General features: G+C 42.3%; 1 protein-coding gene across 1 annotated transcript in view; it reads right to left on the bottom strand.

Moving 5' to 3' along the window:
- Positions 1-13,618, bottom strand: part of vav2 (vav 2 guanine nucleotide exchange factor) — a 177,070-nt gene that overhangs the window by 49,383 nt on the left and 114,069 nt on the right. The window contains exon 3 of the mRNA XM_029515090.1: positions 2,394-2,452. Coding sequence (XP_029370950.1) covers positions 2,394-2,452 — 59 coding nt within the window. The remainder of the gene's footprint in view (positions 1-2,393; positions 2,453-13,618) is intronic.

The following is a 13,618-nucleotide window of genomic DNA, read 5'->3' as shown; positions in this document are numbered from 1 at the left end:
GAGGAGTGGCTGCTTCAAATTTCACTCTGGGTGTTTCCTGGCTAACAACACAGACTGACCCAGACTGTAGTCAGGAATCACTAATCTCCCTCTGCAGCACTCGACTTTGTCCATTGGGTTGTGACTAAGATGTCGAGCCTTTAGATCTTATTTTTGGTTTAATTTGATTCTCTTTTACTGTCTCTGCTGTCATCACCAGTTTTAGCCTTGAAATGGCAGGTGTAAGAACATTTCAAACTGTTTCATGCATGACTGAGTCATACAGGAGGACTGAGGACCTCCATGACTGGAGGACATGAGCATTCTGTCTATATGATAGACGGCGTACATGCCTGGCAAGGCCTGCATTTGAATAGCTGTTGTTGGACATGTTTGGTCTGAAGTGAGACAGAAGAGGTCTGACAAGTCCTTGGACTTTTGAATGTAAGTGACCTTGCCCTGGACGGCATTAGCAAGAATGCGGGTGTGGAGCCCCTTTCAAAATGCCAACTGGGGTCAGTGAACATCCTTGTTGTGTAAGTGCTATGCTTAATAGCGGCGCCGTACTCGTGTTAAATCATACGGTACGTGGCCTCGGACCTTGTCATGCATTTGTCATGTGCCCCCCGTGCATACAAAGCTCCATTAAGCACCGGTTTTAAATTTTTACACTGAATATGTCCTAGTGTGGATACCACTGATATTAAATCTTGTCTGAAATACACTGTTTCATATCAGCAAAACTACTGCTACTAAGAATCAACATCCAATTTTAACCCATCATTCAGAATGATCGCCTCGAAAGCCATCTCTGTGAAAGCAGTGATTTCCAGTCATTGCTTTGAATACCGCTTAAAAGAAATCAGTTGAAAAGTGACTGCCTGTCAAATATGCCAATTTATACTACACGACTATTGGAAAAAGTTATGCTAAAGACACACAAACTTTGATGAAAAGAGACTTCAGATAGCAGGAATATCTTTAGCACTTTGGTTGGTGGACAAATTAAATATCACAAAAGGTGGTGAGAATTTCAGACCATGTAGAAGCTGAAAATTCTTCTTAAATCTTGATCTAGCATACAAGAAGGTGACAACAACACCACAGTATGAGTTCAACTCATCGTCGTGATGAGGAGTCGTGGTGGCACTCCAGCTTTTGATTGTATCAACTAATGGAGCTGTGATATGTGCATGTGATGAATCAAGAGCTGTACAGACACTGGGTTGACCATATGCATTTCCTGCTCTAAAGATAATTAATCCTTTTCATTTTCAGGAGTGTGACTGATGATCTATGATTAATTATCAAGACAGGGATGCAGAGTTAAGAGAGCTTTGGCTTAAATAACAGCACCAAGAAATTCCTATGTTGTCACATTCGCTATAGATAATGTAGTTCAGTGTGCCATTTAAAAACCTTAGTCAGTGCTTTCTTCTGAGAGCCAGGAGTCAAATGACCTTACTCACTAAATTTCTTCTTCAATGATCCTCACAAGGCTTTCACACATTTCCCTCCAAGGTAAGGTGAGAGGTCAGGGTAACCTCTGGGGCAGTTAAATATTCCAAACTTTGCATTTCAGGACTTTTCAGCTGTGGGTGCACGTCCTTCCCTTAAAGAACAGGATTTCCAACTAATGTGATCAAAATCTGAACTTCAAATAATCATTTACTGTGAATTAATATTCAGATTCTTAAAAGTAACCCTGATTTAGACTTAGGTCACCCAACCATTGATTTTGACACCTTATAGCAAAATCGTTGGCGTGGACGGGCAGTGAATTAGCTAGCAGTCAGCAGGTTGTTTTGTTAATGGAAAGGAACCTACTTTCTTTCTCTCTGTGTCCCTCTTGCTCACTCTCTCTCTCTCTGTCTCTTTCCCCTCCTTTCATTTCCTGGCATGGCTCCTAATGGGTGTGCTCCATCAGCTCATTACTCAAATGGATAAAATGGCTTTTTATGTGGCGCCGGTGAGCCACGAAGCTCCTAGCAGATTGAGCAAATGAAGAGAAATCAGAGGCCCATTCCAGGACTGATAAAGGACTCTGACGGATTTTCTCAGCTTCTTCGTTATCTGGGGAAAAAATGACTATCCCTGAATACAATGTAGTATTTGGACTCTGAAGTAGTTCCTATGAACTGCTGCGTTTCCACATAAACAGTGTGTTGCTGTAACGTTTTGAGTGACAGGCAGAAATCCGCTGTGGATTAGATTAACAGTGGCTAAAAGCTGCGGCTAATCACTTAAAAATGTAAATTGACTTTAAAATGAGCAGCATACGTTAATAGCCACCTCCGTTTTAACAGGCTGACAAGTAGCACGGGACACATTCATCCAAATGGGTTCTCTGACACCGATACTGAGTGCTGAGGCTGTTTAAATGATAAATGAGAGAGTTACAAATTTACTCGTACCTGATGCCTTTGATCTGTGCAATGCTGTGGTGGGAGATCCTCGACAGAGCAGAGATAACCTGAAACACACAAAACAATTGTTGACTGTTTGTCACACCAAGCAATCAATACATTTTTTCTAAATGTTTAACCCCCACTACTGCTAACCATCACAATACACACTGCTCTTGCATGGTCACCCCAACACAAATAGCTGGGGGCGGGGCTTATGCATGACTTAGTAGTAAAATGAGAAAGTAAACAAAGCAGTGCTCTAAAAGCTCTTTATTTTTATTGATTGATTGATTGATTGTGGGAAAAGCATTTCAGCAAGGTAAACAAGTCTGGACAGGTAATCGAACACATTTTATTTTCAAACTTTGTTTGGTTCATTCCTGGTTTATTCAAAAACCAAAAATGATAAAAGTGCGCATCAGAGAAACTGTCAAAGGCAAATTCAAATGTAGAGACTGCAACAGGAAGTCTTAAGAAACTAGACTGGAAGTGCCGCAAGGTTAAATAAAATATTAGCATTCAGCGGGGTATTGTTGAAAATTATTGGCATGTTTCTTAGCAACCCGCCTCAGTCGTATGCAAAGCCACATGGGCCGCTGTGTTAATGCTGTCATCCAAAGACATGCGTTGCCTGGTCACTGTGGGTTGTTCACACACCAGGTCACACACGCGTAGTCATGTACTTGAATGCCCCAATGTTTTCTTAATTTACTCACTACCTTGTACGCTAATGTCCATGTTTAACCTTTCTCTGTTTTTGTGCGTTGCTGTACAGCAAGGTCTGGTTTAGTGTGTTCCTGACTGTATTTAGGCTGATTTATTGTGGGCTATGAGTTACACGCAACTGGGTTTATGGACTACAGCTGGCTAGCTTGGCGGGTCTATAGAGGCTAGTTCAGGAGGATGAGGGAATCCAACAACTACAACGCATACACACAGACACACAAAAGAAAACACAAAGCCTGTCTCCTACGCCTCATTACCCACTCCTGGGTGTATTTCCGCTTGCAACACCGTGGCAGTGCCAGATGCCTCCTCGACAGGGAGGAGAAAATTATTATCTCAACCTCTCTTCCTCGGCAGGTGTGTCATCTGCAGCCTCTAAACACACAATGCAGCATTGTCACCATGTGTGGTATTTAAAATTCAAGACAAGCCTAATGTTAACGGCTGTTGTGACAAGAGGACCTCCAATTTAGGACTCAGGAGTAATGCTAAAGTGGTGTTCACCAAAACCTCTCACTATCTCTATTCAAGTTGGTCTTGTGTTTAACATAATCAGCTGTGAAGAGTGGGGTGTTGGGGGGGTAAACGGAGCACTGTTATGGAGTCGGGATGCATCATAATCATTTACATCTACTCCACTCCATGAGGGCGAAGCCTTGACTCTGCTATCACTCGGCAGCTCAATAAGGGGTTATTTCCCTGTGTAATAGTCACGTTCATGCTTAATGGTTCCAATAGGAGCCTAGTCTACCATTACACACCTTTTTAACACATATTCTAACTGTACTCTGCAGCTAGGGACTGAAAAGGACAGAGAGCCAGACAAAGAAGGAGACAAAAAGAAAGACGAGATGACTGGATTGCTTATTCAGCTCTGGGTCTCTGTTTAGTCGGTGGCTACGGTGTTTAATAAATCACTATAGATAAACCCTTTGTGTAGCTGGGTGGCATATTGCCCACCTGGCCATGCTGCAGGGAGGGATCACATATGGCATACTGTCCCAGCATCATTATTAGCTCTATTATTTTTGTGGAGAGGAGAGGTTTTTCCTTGTCATTGTGGAGCGGTAATGGAGCATCAGATGAGCATACACAAAAAAGACAGAACATGGAGTGATAGAGCAATAGATTTTGTACTTAGTCACAATCCATATTTAATATGGAAGGTAGGGTGGTGTGATCAGCTGTGGTCAGATCTGGCTAAACACAGCTGGCCCAGGTTTATCGAGGTTCAAAGGATCGGGGAGCTGCTGGCTTGGAGCCAGAGAGTGTCACAGCAGGTCCAAAGCCTGCTTGGCCTGGAGGCAGACAAGACATGAGTGTGCCAACAGCGTGCATGGTAGCATGACCTCCAAACATCCCACTATAATAGACTCTTAATATTAAATCTTGAATTTCCTTAACATTAAGCAGTTTGTTCATGTTACACGCCATAATGTGAGAAATATGTCTCAGGACTGAACACTGGCAGTCTGCGAGTCCCTCTGGCTTTGATGAGAAATGCTAATTTGCAATCTGTTTCCAGGGCTGCTGAAGGAAGGCAAAATGTCTCCTCACATTGTTACGATTGCACAAAAGTGACAGTCTACGTAGAGCTACACAGGCGTGAACACCGGGTAGAATTTTATTTTATTAAACCACTTCAACAAAAACTACCAAAAATTTATGTAGAAGTTGCCTTTAAAGTCTCAAGGCTTCACTTGAGTGAAGATGAGATTTTCAGCTAAGTGTCCTTGCAAAACCCATTTTACATCTTTTATCTGTCTCATAATGCCACTCGTCTTACTCCCCCCTCTGCTCAAGGATGGCTGCACCTGTCTGCTTGTGCGTTCTGCGTTTTCAGTTTCCTTCCCTGCCTCTAATGCACTCCCTTCACCCTCATCTGATCCCTTGGTTCTGTCAAAGCCTTTGAGTCCACACATTATTAATTTCCCTCTCATCTCGTACTCCTCAGGGGGTCTTAACTCTGGAACCGGCCAGAGAATAAAGCCTCTTTCACCCCTCTAGGAATACGCAAAAGACAAGTCACACGATAGGGTGAAAGCTTAGGTTTCTTAAGCCCCACACCAATATTGTACCTTAATTACCACCACACAGCCCCTGATATCACTTTACACAAATCTAACCCTTCCTCTCAGCCAGGCAGCATAATTGAAACTCGTGTTTAGACAAAGTCTCACCTATGCATGGAAGTTTTTGCCAGAGCCTGACATGCAAGACTAGCAATCCATCATAACGTTCATAATGGACGTGAATGGGTGTGTAATGTGTATGTGTGTGTGTATGTCTGGGTACAGACCAGGGGGAGCAGGGATAAGGACTGCATCTATGGATTAACTAGGAGGTACAGCCAAGTGTTTGTAAACACACGTTTCCCCTGGTAACCGGAGCTTGGCTGAATATGTGCGGTCATCAAATACAAATCAAATCAAACCTGCAGCCATATGCAATTAAGTGCAGGAGGGTGGGGCTGTGATCTGATTAAGATCTGAAAACGTGCACAAGAGGACTATCGACAGTCCATCATAAAAACACAGCCACATGCCAAATCTCTTTATGTCTGATGCAGTTGTGCCACCATTATAGCTCACACCGCAAATCAATGCGGGTGTTGGAAGTCATGCAACAAAGAGGAATGATTAATGAAAGATTCACCTCATTACTGTTATATTTTCTTTCTGGGCTTCTCTTGCAACAACTTACTCCCTGATGCTGTGATATATTTATGAAGTATTCACACTTTGATAGGACAGCATTCCTCTGCTTATGCCAGCCTGCCAAAGTGGTAAGCATGAGGCAAAAAGGGCCGTGGAGTGGGAGAGCTGAGAACAGATGGCTGAGAGGGAACCCTGCGTGCTCAACATCAATAATAGACAGGCAGAGGAGGGACAGCTCAGCCTGTCTGTGTATGTGTGTGTGTGTCCTGCTGTCCCACTGCCTCTGGGAGTTCCTGCCTTTTACAAACCTTCTCTTCTTCTTCTTCTTTGGACTCAGTATCCATTTTTTCTCCCTCTATTATGACCAATTCACATCCACAAAAAAAAAAAAAAAAACCACCGAATCAAACAACGAATCTTCATACTTCACAGGCCATGGCGTGATGATGCTCGCTTTGCAGAGGTGTGTGACTGTGCACAAAAAACTTCATATTTAATCGATTTTTTTTTTTTTTTTTTCATTCACTCCGCCTTTATTTATACACAGTCTTCCTAATGACTTGATAATTCATTTTGATGTGTGTATCCAGTTAATGGAAAGCAGCACTGCTGCTGCTTCGAGATAAGCACAAGAAAACATTTAAGACTACAACGGAGACCAGATATTCATCAAAAAAAGTCATCAAACCAGAAATAAATGAATTTCAATGTCATAAAAACTACCAGTACAATGGGGTGCAGCTATGCGATCACATTAGATAGATGTGCAGATAGAAAACTATCTGTGCTCTTACATACAAAGAAGCAATGACAAATATAAATACTGAAATAGTTACATTTATCAATGAAATTAAATGTACGAATGGATTGTTGAAATAGGTAAATAAGTGAGCTAAAAGGGGAAAGGGTTGAAACACAGAGTCACTTCGACTATCTTAAATATAAGTGGACGTTAGAGACACAACATGTGGGTGTGGAGGGATGAGTGTACAGAGCGCATCTCTAATGAACTCTTGCCTACCTTTTCTATGACACGCATAAAACCGCATGAATCACTGCGATTATTCACCAAGCATTTGCTCATGTCAAAGTTGCTGAATGCTACGGGGGGAGCCGGGGCCTGTGCAAATCCTGATCCTACAGTCAGACGGGCACCTGCCACACTGCACTAAATCCCCTCAAAGCAGAGTGTCCAGCTGCTTGATTACAGGGGATTTCAGTGTGTATGTCCAAACACATAAAGCCACAGGGTGGGCCCGAGGACCGGGGAGAGTGCTGCTGCTGCTGCTGACCTAAAGACCCCATTTAGCACCAGTGCCAGTCAAAAATGGCCGTAAGCCTACAGAGGGCCTTCAGTCCACTCGTAAAATGTACGCAGCCACTAAGTTGCTGATTCAAAATGTGGGTTGGCTTAACATAATGCAGCTGATGCTAAAGGATTTAAGCCTGCGAAAAGACTGACCACGTTTCCATGCTTTTCCTACAGACATTAATATGAATTATTGATGTGAATATGTGCCGACAAATGAATTTTGGAGCTTATTTAGCTTTAAGACCTCAAGCATCGATTTGATCTGAACCTGTGCTGCTTGAAGCAGAGTGGGCAACAGTAGCTAATATGTTCCAGTTGCTGCAGCCATGTCCATGATCCGCCCTATTCCACGCTAAATCACCACACATGAAGCGGTTCACCTCCGTGTGACTCTGCCTTTGTGTCCCTGTACAGTATGTCTGTCACATGAGTGTATCTAGAGACACACCCTTGCATGTACACACACACACAAACACACAGCTGTGTGTATTTTCTTATACACACTGGTGCACACACAGATCAATGGTTCTCAAGCCTGTTGAGCCTGCAGTATTGGTAAAAAGACAAGTCCTGATAGGAATGGGGCTTAAAGGAAGTTGATCCTGGTGCCCAAGGTCTACATAAGGGCATGAAGGCAAGAAGAGCTTGGTGAAGTATTGGAGAACAAAAACAAAATAAAAGATCTGACAAGACAAATTTAATGACACTACACTTCAAGTTTAGTAACTTTATTACTCTAAATTTCTAAGAATTCATCTGACTTATGGTTGTAAAACTCTTAAACTAAAGCTGCAAGTCAGCCCTTTCTGAGTGTGAAATATGTGAGAGTCCAGAGTCAGAAGCAACTAAAATTGTATCCCAATCTTAATAATTTCTGGCACTTTAAAATGCAGAACAGCCGGAGATGCTGTGGATTCGCCCGCTTTGCATGTACCCCTTCTTTTCACCATAAACCAAGCTAAATGGGTTGCTTAAAAGATTGCCAGAAATGCTGCCAGAATAGCTTGCAGAATAGTGAATGCACTCTTAGGCTGTCTGTGCCATGCATCGTTAATAACCTCTTATAAATGAAAGCAGATCAAAGAACGTCACAGAACAACGTCACAAAACATGCTGCTACGCTTGACAGTAACTGATCACCTGTAATTGTTGTGCTTACAGTTCTATCTGCTGCGAAGCCGGTGTATTCATAATGACTGAGTGTAACGCTGAGAGGGAGGGAGGGTCCAGGATGAAGAAGTCAGGAAGGCATGTGGTGACTCAGCAGCAGGAGTCGGACAAAGCTCTTTCAACAAGCTGTGCTGAGCAGGCACGAAATAAAGTTCTCTGCATCACAACTGTTGCAATATGAGATGTGGCCAGTTTTAGCAAGGAATTGATTTATAAGCATTTTTGAGCATTTTATAGTTTAAGAGCCACATTTTACACTCTCTTTGCATTTTCAATGCCAAATGTCATCTTGGTGTAGCTTTAAATCAACTTTCTCAGAGGAGAGTCGAGAATCTGATCTGCTCTTTTAATTGGTGTTTTTTTTTTTTGAGGGCTCAAATAAAAATATGCTTGATTTCAGGTAAAGACTCAGAGAATCTAAATCCTGCAGCAAGGGCAGGTCCAGGTTGCCCAGACTTGGGGCACAGCAGAGGGCCGTTTTAAGGCTCAGTTCCTACATGTTTCGTACATGTACATTATTTCGATTGTTTCGATTGTTTGACAGTATTAACCCTAACCCTAACCCCTAACCCTAACCTGGACCGGATTGACACCAGAAAGACATATTCATCTCATTTTATTCATCAAGATGGTTTCAGATTCTTGAATATAAAATCAATAAGGGTATATTGAATATTAAATTGAACTTTTCTCAGTTTTATGCCATCAAATCTAGAAGTATTGCATTTGAAAACCTCTCTTTGGTCTGTCAGGTCTTACTAAGGACATTTTACAGAACATTCATAGAGCACAGAAACAAAGCAGTGGTTACCAGCATACTTTATTGCAGGCTATAATTAACATGTTTGAGTGTTGTGACTGTGTGTGTGTGTGTGTGTGTGTGTGTTTGTGTGCGTGTTTGTGCTCCCAAAGGATGGTAAATGAATCTTCTGAAGATTCTTTAGGTGAGAGTTCAATGAAAGGTTAATGATACGCTCGGTTTTGCTGGGATAAATGTGTGAGTGACTGAGGCTTGGATCACTTGGAAGCCCAAAGGGTCCACTCAGAGAGGTGAGTAAATATAGCCCTCAAAGCTAGATCTCACATTTTAGTCTGTTTATTATATTTTCACTCTGCAGACCCAAAACACTTGACCTGCCTTCAGGGAAGTGGGAGGTAGTGCATTATGGCAACAGGGACACTTTACACTCCTCAAAACGTGCATGGTGGATGCGTTTACACATGTTCCCTGAAAAAAAGTGCTCTTTAAAAGATGCGCTGGCAAACAGACAAAGCAGCGAGCAGTGTGAACAACTGATGATGAGCCATGCTATCCCCGTTGTAGATGGATTCAGAAGGCAGAGCGAGCTGCTGCCTTTCACTAAAAGCACAGAAGCAGAGCACAGCGCATGAAATTATCCCACAATGAGCTGAAAATGAAAGTGAGAGGAAAAAAAAGACCAGAAAAAATAAAACACTGAACAGAACACAAAAACACTAACAAATCACTAAAATGTATCTGGAAGTGTTTCATTACAGACCCATAACGGGGGGGTGGGGGGGGGATTATCAGTTCTGAGGCATCTTAGTACTTTGGCTGCAGGTTACCCTGCTGTTAGAAATGAACCGAGATCAGACATGCAATCTGTCCTCTGCTGCTTTTCCAACAAAACAGCAGGTTAGTTTCTTGTGCTCATTACTCAGGATCTCAACATACTGCTGAGAAAAATCACACCACTCCTCCAAGTGCTGAAAGGCCTCTATGAAAACAAAAATAATGGAGGAAATGAGAAAACGTGGATGTGTGCAAAGAGTGTTTGTCTAGGGCCGCATGCATGTTTCAGTTGGCCCAATTTTTTTTTTTTTTTAAAAACAGCCTCTTCCCAAGCATGTTTGACATTTGCATGCTAGAATGACGTTACCTCCTGCTGTGTTGACAATTTCTCAAATGTCATGCCATGTTTCAATGTCTTTCATCAACTGGTTGTAGGCTACCGGCCAACCATTGAAACCTAGCTGACAATCTCCGACATTTCAATCAGCGCGTGCACGTGCAAAAGCGCGTTAAGGGGAAATCTATGACAATACACGCCATTAAGAAAAAAACTTGTCATTAATGCTTAAGTTGATCCTTGAAAACGCTAACAGCTGTAAGAAGCAGGCTAAGAGGCAGTCTTGTGCAGCGAAGCAAAGAGCGCGGCTCATACACAAAATCTGAGCCACTGGAGTCCAAAATCCTTCTAATGTAGTTTAGGAGTGGAGGAAACTGTTGACTTTGCCCACCCAGCCATATCATTGAAAGGCTGGTATTAAAGGCTAATGTGAGGTCAGGGATCCATCAGGATGTACTGTGTAAAGGCAGAATTGTAAAATGAGACATAAATGCAACAAGGAAGAGGCAGGACATTGAATGAAAGAAAATTGTAAATTCATAAATTCATTCATTCACTTTTATTTAAATCTCGAGGAATCATTGAGGGCAAGCCCTCCTTTACAATGATGATGAGAACACCAACAATTAAAAATCACAAAGAACGTGCAAATAACAACAGACCGAACACCTTTAAAAACAATTACATTGAAATTGTACAGTAGTTGGAAATCACATTTTTAAACCGGCCATTAGTAACCATTGTGTTGAGTTTGAGTGTACGTTGTAAGATGTTTCAGGAAGATGCTGCAGAAAAACTGAAAGCACTTTTACCAAATTCAGTGTTAGTGCCGGGGAACATCGAGCATCAAGCAATCGGTTGAACGTGTAGAATAATTACTGTGTGACCAGTTCAATAAAGTGCTGATGTATGGTGGCATGTTGCCTTTCAAAACTTTATAAATGAACAGGAGCCAGTGCATATCTCCTCTCACAGATAAAAGTGGCCAGAAAATGAAGCCAGAAAAGCTAAAATTCAGTCTGCACTTAGAAAAGGAAGGAAAAACAGGATTAATGTGTCCACAGAGGTAAACAGACACAGGAGCATTTCAACCAATCTGTGTATGACTTGTGTGTGAATTTTCTGATGCTGCAACATCTTTTCAAGCTTGTCAGAGAGATAATCTGTTTTGTCTGCTCACTGTTTGCAAAATAGTTCCGGTCAGGTTACCACACAACACTGTCTGGCTCACATCTCAGCAGTGAGCAGCTGCTGCCTTCAGCCAGTCCGTTAGTTATTACAGTTTGCCATCAAGCAATCTTGCTCAGTGTGATGGACAAGCACTGCCAGAAACTAACATCCTCTATGTTTTTTTTTTTTGGTTTGTTTGTTGTGTTTTCTCCTGAAATGTCTGCCAATCTCTGAGTTAAATTGGGAACAGATGGAGAATTACTGCAATTTCAATAAATCCTCCGTGTCCCTGATCAGTTATATTCAATTATAAGGAGATATGTGACACATTTAAGGAGCATTCCAAACTTCCTGTCTTAAAAATGATGTAAAGCGATGTGAGTTTGGGTAACCCTAACCCTAACCCTTCCACAAAGTGCCCTTCAGCGCTTCTCTTTCAAACATAATGTTTTCTGAACATACAGAAGGACTACTGAAGTGATTATCAGCAGATGACACGTTGCATCAGTCGCACTCCTTACCAGGTAGGAAAGCAGAGGAAGAAACATTACTGAACCGTCCTGAAATGGCTGGTGCCGTTTTGACATTTAAACAGCATTTTTAGATTTATCCGCCCTAATACATCAGAGATGATCCCTGACACAAAGCTGCCGGGGGCGTGCGGTGACACGAGGGCTTTAGGCTTTGAGGCGGGTTGTGGCGATAAAGGCAAACTAGGGATCATGGGAGCAAACGGGAATTCCCACGATGTGTCTCAGGCTGGGCTCATGAACCTAGTATTTCTACAGGTCTTATCTCACACGGGCACCTAAGCTCACGTACGTATGTGCTTGTGTGAGACATGGAGGTCCAGTTGACATCAGTGTGACAGAGAGCACTGAGAAAATGAATGGGATTAGACCAACATGAGTAATCCAGCTGGCCTGAGGGAGGATGGCTTGCCCAAACCCCTCTGCTGGAGGAGATAAGGAAATTGGGGGAAGAGGGCGTAAACCCCTGCGCCACTGAATCTGAATTCAATACTTTGAAGGGGAAATTTGAAAGTTTTACACAAAAAAAGGTCAGCTTTCTTGCCACGTTGCAATCAGAAGTTGAATGTCGCTGGACTTGGAGCACCAACAGCATCAAAACACCAGTGTATTATACACACCCAGTAAACACTGGGTGTGCATTATGAGAAATACTATGACTCAAACTACTTTGTGTGTCACCTTCTCACCGTCCATATCTTTCAGCACCAAGTCTGCCATCTCTATGGCATTGTTCATCTCTGGTGTGGCCCTTTAAATTCCAATAAACCACTTTCTTAAGGAATTGATGCTTGAGTATCACTGAAGTATTAAAATATTTGGGAATTGGCTAATTAAGAAGTGCACTGAGGGCTAACATTGCATTATTATGGCAGCTGGAAGGCGGTATTAGCCCTCAGATATCTGTGTACAGCTCACCTTACACCAGAAAGCCCCCTGTGGGCTGTTTTACTGGAGGTCAGCTTCTCCTGCAGCGATAATGTACAAGGATGTTCCTCTACATTGTAAAAACAGCTGCACTTTCACCACACAGCTGTTCTCAGGGTCACATGGTATTCTCTTCAGTTGTATCACGTTAAAGCCAAAGAATTAATGTAGTGGAAATAGAAATGAAATCTTGCATGTGTTCTCACACTCGTGCTTGCATTTCTTAATTTTGTTGTAGGGCCGCATCTGTTGCCTTATTAATGTGATATACGGCACGCCTGGTCTGCAGCCTTATACATATTTAATCTTGCACACATCCCCATAGATGCTATTATACCATATACACTGGGCAAACCACCAAAACATCTAGGAATGCTTGCATTCATGTGCACAAATCCATGAACCAATATAATAATACTTTTGCACTCATGTCTAAATCCTACACATGTGCAGGGTGGGAAATTAAAAGTCACTGGAAAAAATTCACATCCAACCTTACTGATCATTTTCAAAAAGGTTAATCATATTTGATAGATGATTTTGACAAAGAAAAGTAACATTGCCTCAAACATTTCTTACACACGCCCGCAGCCACCACTCCAAATCCTCTAGAGTGTGGAGCTTATTGGTATATTTTTTCATACACAAGTGGACTGATTCCCCCTTGTGTGACTGGGCTGCACGTCCTGCTCCGTCGTATTCAGCACCAGTTGTATTTCTGGGAGATGAATCCTACGGTGACCCACTGGTGCTTTATATTCAAACTGGCTGCAGCTGCGTACAGAGATACAATGTTTATTTCTTTGCCGCTTCCCTTCCTCTCTGCCAATATTCCCTTCTCTCTAAAACCCTTATCACACAGCTCAAT

The sequence above is a fragment of the Echeneis naucrates genome, chromosome 12 (genome assembly GCF_900963305.1).
Source record: "Echeneis naucrates chromosome 12, fEcheNa1.1, whole genome shotgun sequence".
NCBI lineage: Eukaryota > Metazoa > Chordata > Actinopteri > Carangiformes > Echeneidae > Echeneis > Echeneis naucrates.
This window is presented reverse-complemented; position numbering and strand designations above follow the sequence as displayed.